This window comes from Nanorana parkeri, unplaced genomic scaffold (assembly GCF_000935625.1).
Source record: "Nanorana parkeri isolate BGI_ZX_2015 unplaced genomic scaffold, ASM93562v1 scaffold923, whole genome shotgun sequence".
Classification (NCBI taxonomy): domain Eukaryota; kingdom Metazoa; phylum Chordata; class Amphibia; order Anura; family Dicroglossidae; genus Nanorana; species Nanorana parkeri.
In genome coordinates this window covers 328,924-337,430 of record NW_017307191.1, presented here as the reverse complement: position 1 = coordinate 337,430, position 8,507 = coordinate 328,924, and the positions used below count along the sequence as shown (strand labels likewise).

The 8,507-nt window shown below is 40.9% G+C and overlaps 1 protein-coding gene across 1 annotated transcript in view; it reads right to left on the bottom strand.

Moving 5' to 3' along the window:
* Positions 1-446: 446 nt before the first annotated feature.
* Positions 447-8,507, bottom strand: part of LOC108795010 (NACHT, LRR and PYD domains-containing protein 3-like) — a 61,890-nt gene continuing 53,829 nt past the window's right edge. The window contains exons 9-14 of the mRNA XM_018566176.1: positions 7,736-7,900; positions 6,406-6,570; positions 5,090-5,254; positions 3,780-3,944; positions 2,453-2,617; positions 447-540 (exon numbers count right to left, since the gene is read on the bottom strand). Coding sequence (XP_018421678.1) covers positions 447-540; positions 2,453-2,617; positions 3,780-3,944; positions 5,090-5,254; positions 6,406-6,570; positions 7,736-7,900 — 919 coding nt within the window. The remainder of the gene's footprint in view (positions 541-2,452; positions 2,618-3,779; positions 3,945-5,089; positions 5,255-6,405; positions 6,571-7,735; positions 7,901-8,507) is intronic.

Below are 8,507 nucleotides of genomic sequence, written 5' to 3'. Positions count from 1 at the left end.
AATAAAAAAAAATAGGAAATATTGAATGATAAATGTATTGTTTAAAATTAAAAACGTAAACTAATATTTCCAAAAAAAATAGCTTTCCAGAACGCAAACAGCTTTGTCAGGACGGGATCCCATAGCAGTGTCAGCAGGTGACAAAGAGCATTCAGCAATGGTTCCTTTACGGGAAGGAATCTGCTTAATGTTGATAATGGCCAATCAGGAACTGCAACAGCAGAGACCATACCCTGTTACTGCAGAGTAAGTGAAAGTAAGATCCTTTCCCTGTAGGGAGGTCACACTCTGCTCCTCACCGCTGCATTGTAATAGTGGTGTGGCAGCTGCTGGCACAGAGATGGAAACAATGTGGAAGCGGTTTGTTGGGTTAACTCGTTTCTAAATCTTATTCACGCTATGATGCAGCACAATATCCTGGCCGAATTCACAGCTGTAGGGGAGGCTCAATTTATAGGTTCTGTATCAACCTTCAGCCCCGGCTGGAGGTCTTTTTTTAGTTCTCTTCTTGCTTCATCTGACATGGGGTTGTCACTGATCCTGGAAGAGATAATGAATACAGTCAGAACACTCACATTTTTCAACATCTTGCTAAAAGGCTGCTACATCAACCTGTCACCTTCTTGTAGGACTTTAATAACTAAGAGGTTACCCTGCACTGCACTGAATGCTGATGAGTAATAGACTGTAAAACAGGGAAAATCCATCCATATTGTCCTGTAACATCTCTTCTCTGATGTCCCACAGCCACCAATCACATTCAGACTTCACTTTTCCAGCTGTCATTCTCCAGGACAGGAATGACAATTCTATTGGATGGGGCCAAATATGTTTTATGGAAATTGGAAATATATGATGCAGTTTCAAAGAGCACCTGTCACCATCTGAACTGTGAGGAGGGATCTGAGCTTGTTTTGCAGCAGCCGAGGTGCATATATCCTGGCTACACAGTCCAGCACAGCAGGCAGCATATTATTATTGATCTGAATTTCTACACAAGAGAAGGGTTGAAAAACCTACATCAGAAGCCAGCATTTTCATTAAACACTACCACCACCGGGGGAAATTTTCAGGAAAAAGGAGGATGAAGTCTCATGAAGCTCAGCTGTCTATGCATGACAAACCACCAATTGTTCCTCACATTTGAGCTCTCACAACCACTATCTCACCTAGCCCCCTTTTCTCTATGACAGACATGTGGAACAGAGGTAATGGGGGTAACGAGGGAAGAGTAAAGTTCCTGACTATTGCTGTAAAAGGTGAGATAGGTGACAAGGTGGTGGTCTCCTGGGGGAGCTGAGGTGGGTGGCAAGTGACGGGGAGGTGCTGTGACCTAGAAAGTGAAGTCGGTGGTAGGAAAGCACTATGACTGAGAGGGAGGCTCTGTAACTGAGATGGGGCATGAGATGGTTCTCGGATGTGCTGTGACCAAGGAGTAAGGTGGGTAGCAGGGAGGCACTTTCACTGGAGGGGTGATGGATGTTAAAAGAAGGGAGATGCTGTGACTGGGGGGTCTGAAGTGGGTGGCAGAGAGGCATGAGGTGGAGGGTGGGATTGTGACCCGGAGGGGTGAGGTGGGTGGTGATAAAGCACCGTGACAGGTTCGTTAAGGTTGGTGGCAGAGAGACACTGAGAATGGGGGCCGAGGGAGGTGGGGGGTATGGAGCTGTGACCTGGGGAGTGAAGTGGAAACACTGGAACTAGGGGTTGGGTTTTTGGTGGGTGGTAGGGATGAGCTATGACTAGAGGGTGAGGTGGTTGGCATCAAGGTGAGGAGACTTGTGGGCTTAAGTGGGTGATTCTAGGATGCTGTGACTAGGGGGAGTGTGGTGGAGGGCAGAGAGGAGCACTACTATGTCTCCCTGTATGCAGAGCATTGTTTTGTGTGGGTGATACACCATGCTTTATGGATTTTCCCCAATGACAAATGTATGTTGAAAGCTGCACTGATCTAAGAGTTCAATAAACCACCCTAATATTCGAGCGATCACAAGAGATTTCTGGTGCAATGTGTGGTACAGTCCTTCACAAATCCCCAGTGAACAGTAGAAATAACATAGAATAGTCTAATCTAGGTAGTGACCTTCCTAAACAAACTTATTTTAGCTATTCTGTATAATTCATATATTGCGTGTTTGATTTTTATCATAAGATCCCGGGTGAGGCATCTGTGCTTATGCAATTACACAAGTCCATATGTGTCATGCTCCCCCTCTGACCCATCGACTCCAATAATGGTCCATATTCATCTGTCACTCTAATATACTGCAGACTGTTACTAAAACAGTTAAATCATTCTCAGTAGACTTAATTTTATTAGTAGGACACAGTTCTTTAAAAAGCCTGCCATACATGGATGGAGACACTGATATCTTCATGAACAGAATTATCCTATAATGTCTGTAAAAGTCTCCCAATTTATTATTGTCTCAGTCAGTCCTGTTATACTCACTGTAATTCCTCCATCCGGCTTGTTGTCAGAGCTTCCATCAGATCCCTGAAATGAGAACCCTCCAGATTGTTCTTAGACAGGTTCAGTGTCCTCAGTGTCTGGTTATCTCTTATTCCAGATGCCAGGTCGGGGCAGGAAATGTCTGTCAGATTATTACTCATCAATCTGTAGAAGAAGAGAAGAATGTTACCAGAAGACAATGAATATCTCCCCCAGGAATGAATGTAACTATTCTCTACATGAATGGAACTCATTTCTCTTTATTGGAATCATTTATGTTCCATCACGTTATAAAACTCCAGGAAATATAATTTTATAAGAGAAATGTTATAATGGAGTAGACACCCCAATATTGTCCTTCATGTGTAGAGACGATGATATCTCCATACACAGGATGAGCACAGAATACCACTGACATGACTCGTATTGTGCTATAATCTCCTTGTGTATGGAGCATGAATGGTATCAGCAGACAGTGTGAGGAATCAGCATTGCTAGTGATTGGACGGGATGATTTTTATCTGATATTCTATTTATCTCTGCTGATAAGAGCTCTGTACTCATAGGAAGTAATGGGGAGATCCCCCCACACTGACTGATGATGATGGTCATATCACATGCTGGGAAACTTAAGGTGTCCATACACCTTACGATTATCGGCCGATTTTCGTATGCGATCACGTTTTCATCCGATATTCGTAAGGTTGATGGGCAGTGTACAACTGCAAATACTGTACAATCATATGACTATTGACTTTCCAGCAGGTTAGAAAACTTTGGTAGATCGTACGATTTTCGCAAGGTTGGTGGCATTTCCTTACTTCAAAATTTGTACGATTAACACTGCTCATGCACAAACAAAAATACGTGCGGTCGATTAACGCAATTCTTCCAGGGGTTTTTTTAACTATTGCTAATTGAACCTTGCGAAGATCGGGGCAGGATGGGGCTGCCAGACGAAAATTGTACAACTGTTCGATCATCGGACAAAAAGTTTCGTCTGATGATCGCAAGGTATATGGGCAGCTTTTCATTAGGGTCTGATTGCTCATTGCAGTAAGGTCAGGTTCACCCGTATATGACTTTCTATTATTTCATCTACCTTACTAGTTACCAGAGTATAATGGAATATCAGATTTAACAAGGTTGTAGAAAAAGATTATTTTATGGCGGATACCAGAGTGTGATAAGATCCAAGAGATAGAAAGCAGTCTGAAATTGACTATATATAGAGAAAAAATGAGAATAAATAGGATTACACTCTTTGTATGTGGTTTATTTATAAAACTGTCCCAGAATATTATTGTCTCAGTTCTGTTACACTCACTGTAATTCCTCTATCCGGCTTGTTGTCAGAGCTTCCATCACATCCCGGAAATGAGGACCCTCCAGATTGTTCCCAGACAGGTCCAGTGTCCTCAGTGTCTGGTTATTTCTTATTCCAGATGCCAGGTCGGGGCAGAAAATGTCTGTCAGATGATTATCACCCAAACTGTAGAAGAAGAGAAGAATGTTACCAGAAGACAATGAATGTCTCCCCCAGGAATGAATGAATGCAACTAATTTCTCTTTATTGGAATCATTTATGTTCCATCACTTTATAAAATTCCAGGAAATATAATTTTATAAGAGAAATGTTATAATGGAGTAGACACCCCAATATTGTCCTTCATGTGTAGAGACGATGATATCTCCATACACAGGATGAGCACAGAATACCACTGACATGACTCGTATTGTGCTATAATCTCCTTGTGTATGGAGCATGAATGGTATCAGCAGACAGTGTGAGGAATCAGCATTGCTAGTGATTGGACGGGATGATTTTTATCTGATATTCTATTTATCTCTGCTGATAAGAGCTCTGTACTCATAGGAAGTAATGGGGAGATCCCCCCACACTGACTGATGATGATGGTCATATCACATGCTGGGAAACTTAAGGTGTCCATACACCTTACGATTATCGGCCGATTTTCGTATGCGATCACGTTTTCATCCGATATTCGTAAGGTTGATGGGCAGTGTACAACTGCAAATACTGTACAATCATATGACTATTGACTTTCCAGCAGGTTAGAAAACTTTGGTAGATCGTACGATTTTCGCAAGGTTGGTGGCATTTCCTTACTTCAAAATTTGTACGATTAACACTGCTCATGCACAAACAAAAATACGTGCGGTCGATTAACGCAATTCTTCCAGGGGTTTTTTTAACTATTGCTAATTGAACCTTGCGAAGATCGGGGCAGGATGGGGCTGCCAGACGAAAATTGTACAACTGTTCGATCATCGGACAAAAAGTTTTGTCTGATGATCGCAAGGTATATGGGCAGCTTTTCATTAGGGTCTGATTGCTCATTGCAGTAAGGTCAGGTTCACCCGTATATGACTTTCTATTATTTCATCTACCTTACTAGTTACCAGAGTATAATGGAATATCAGATTTAACAAGGTTGTAGAAAAAGATTATTTTATGGCGGATACCAGAGTGTGATAAGATCCAAGAGATAGAAAGCAGTCTGAAATTGACTATATATAGAGAAAAAATGAGAATAAATAGGATTACACTCTTTGTATGTGGTTTATTTATAAAACTGTCCCAGAATATTATTGTCTCAGTTCTGTTACACTCACTGTAATTCCTCTATCCGGCTTGTTGTCAGAGCTTCCATCACATCCCGGAAATGAGGACCCTCCAGATTGTTCCCAGACAGGTCCAGTGTCCTCAGTGTCTGGTTATTTCTTATTCCAGATGCCAGGTCGGGGCAGAAAATGTCTGTCAGATGATTATCACCCAAACTGTAGAAGAAGAGAAGAATGTTACCAGAAGACAATGAATGTCTCCCCCAGGAATGAATGAATGCAACTAATTTCTCTTTATTGGAATCATTTATGTTCCATCACTTTATAAAATTCCAGGAAATATAATTTTATAAGAGAAATGTTATAATGGAGTAGACACCCCAATATTGTCCTCCATGTGCAGAGACGATGATATCTCCATACACAGGATGAGCACAGAATACCACTGACATGACTCGTATTGTGCTATAATCTCCTTGTGTATGGAGCATGAATGGTGTCAGCAGACAGTGTGAGGAATCAGCATTGCTAGTGATTGGACGGGATGATTTTTATCTGATATTCTATTTATCTCTGCTGATAAGAGCTTTGTACTCATAGGAAGTAATGGGGAGATCCCCGACACTGACTGATGATGATGATGGTCATATCACGTGCTGTGAAACTTAAGGTGTCCATACACCTTACGATTATCGGCCGATTTTCGTATGCGATCGCGTTTTCATCCGATATTCGTAAGGTTGATGGGCAGTGTACAACTGCAAATACTGTACAATCGTACGACTATTGACTTTCCAGCAGGTTAGAAAACTTTGGTCGATCGTACGATTTTAGCAAGGTTGGTGGCGTTTACTTACTTCAAAATTCGTACGATTAACACTGCTCATGCACAAACGAAAATACGTGCGGTCGATTAACGCAATTCTTCCAGGGTTTTTTTAAACTATTGCTAATTGAACCTTGCGAAGATCGGGGCAGGATGGGGCTGCCAGACGAAAATTGTACAACTGTTCGATCATCGGACAAAAAGTTTCGTCTGATGATCGCAAGGTATATGGGCAGCTTTTCATTAGGGTCTGATTGCTCATTGCAGTAAGGTCAGGTTCACCCGTGTATGACTTTCTATTATTTCATCTACCTTACTAGTTACCAGAATGTAATGGAATATCAGATTTAACAAGATTGTAGAAAAATAATATTTTATGGCTGATACCAGAGTGTGATTAGATCCAAGAGATAGAAAGCAGTCTGAAATTGACTATATATAGAGAAAAAAGGAGATTAAATAGGATTACACTCTTTGTATGTGGTTTAGATATAAAACTGTCCCAGAATATTATTGTCTCAGTCAGTCCAGTTATACTCACTGTAATTTCTCTATCCCGCTTGTTGTCAGAGCTTCCATCACATCCCTGAAATGAGGACCCTCCAGATTGTTCCCAGACAGGTTCATTGTCCTCAGTGTCTGGTTATTTCTTATTACAGATGCCAGGTCGGGGCAGGAACTGTCTGTCAGGTGATTATATCCAAAACTGTAGAAGAAGAGAAGAAAGTTACCAGAAGACAATGAATGTCTCCCCCAGGAATGAATGTAACTATTCTCTACATGAATGGAACTCATTTCTCTTTATTGGGATCATTTATGTTCCATCACTTTATAAAAATCCAGTAATATAATTTTATAAGAGAAATGTTATAATGGAGTAGACCCCCCAATATTGTCCTCCATGTGTAGAGACGATGATATCTCCATACACAGGATGAGCACAGAATACCACTGACATGACTCATATTGTGCTATAATCTCCTTGTGTATGGAGCATGAATGGTATCAGCAGACAGTGTGAGGAAGCAGCATTGCTAGTGATTGGACGGGATGATTTGTATCTGATATTCTATTTATCTCTGCTGATAAGAGCTCTGTACTCATAGGAAGTAATGGGGAGATCCCCCCACACTGACTGATGATGATGGTCATATCACATGCTGGGAAACTTAAGGTGTCCATACACCTTACGATTATCGGCCGATTTTCGTATGCAATCGCGTTTTCGTCCGATATTCGTAAGGTTGATGGGCAGTGTACAACTGCAAATACTGTACAATCGTATGACTATTGACTTTCCAGAAGGTTAGAAAACTTTGGTTGATCGTACGATTTTCGCAAGGTTGGTGGCGTTTCCTTACGTCAAAATTTGTATGATTAACACTGCTCATGCACAAACAAAAATACGTGCGGTCGATTAACGCAATTCTTCCAGGTGTTTTTTTTAACTATTGCTAATTGAACCTTGCGATGGTCGGGGCAGGATGGGGCCGCCGGACGAAAATCGTACAATGGTTCGATCATCAGACAAAAAGTTTTGTCTGATGATCGCAAGGTATATGGGCAGCTTTTCATTAGGGTCTGATTGCTCATTGCAGTAAGGTCAGGTTCACCTGTGTATGACTTTCTATTTTTCATCTACCTTACTGGTTACCAGAGTATAATGGAATATCAGATTTAACAAGATTGTAGTAAAAGATTATTTTATGGCTGATACCAGAGTGTGATAAGATCCAAGAGATAGAAAAAAGTCTGAAATTGACTATATATAGAGAAAAAAGGAGAATAAATAGGATTACACTCTTTGTATTTGGTTTAGATATAAAACTGTCCCAGAATATTATTGTCTCAGTCAGTCCTGTTATACTCACTGTAATTCCTCTATCCGGCTTGTTGTCAGAGCTTCCATCAGATCCCTGAAATGAGGACCCTCCAGTTTGTTCCTAGACAGGTCCAGTGTCCTCAGTGTCTGGTTATTTCTTATTCCAGATGCCAGGTCGGGGCAGGAAATGTCTGTCAGATGATTTTTATCCAAACTGCAGAAGAAGAGAAGAATGTTACCAGAAGACAATGAATGTCTCCCCCAGGAATGAATGGAACTATTCTCTACATGAATGGAACTCATTTCTCTTTATTGGAATCATTTATGTTCCATCACTTTATAAAACTCCAGTAATATAATTTTATAAGAGAAATGTTATAATGGAGTAGACCCCCCAATATTATACTCCATGTGTAGAGACGATGATATCTCCATACACAGGATGAGCACAGAATACCACTGACATGACTCGTATTGTGCTATAATCTCCTTGTGTATGGAGCATGAATGGTATCAGCAGACAGTGTGAGGAATCAGCATTGCTAGTGATTGGACTGGATGATTTTTATATGATATTCTATTTTTCTCTGCTAAGAGCTCTGTAGTAACAGGAAGTAGTGATGACTGAACTGAATAAAGTTCTGTTTGCTGGAGATCTGCTTAACAATTGAAAAAATCTGCAAACCCTGAACATGGCGCCTGAACACAATTGAAGTCTATGAAAGGAGAATCTTGTTAATTTTTCTGGCCTTTCTTTTCAAGGCCAATTTGCAAGATTTTGTTAAAAGGCATATGTAGCTGGACACTGACCTGGGGGACAT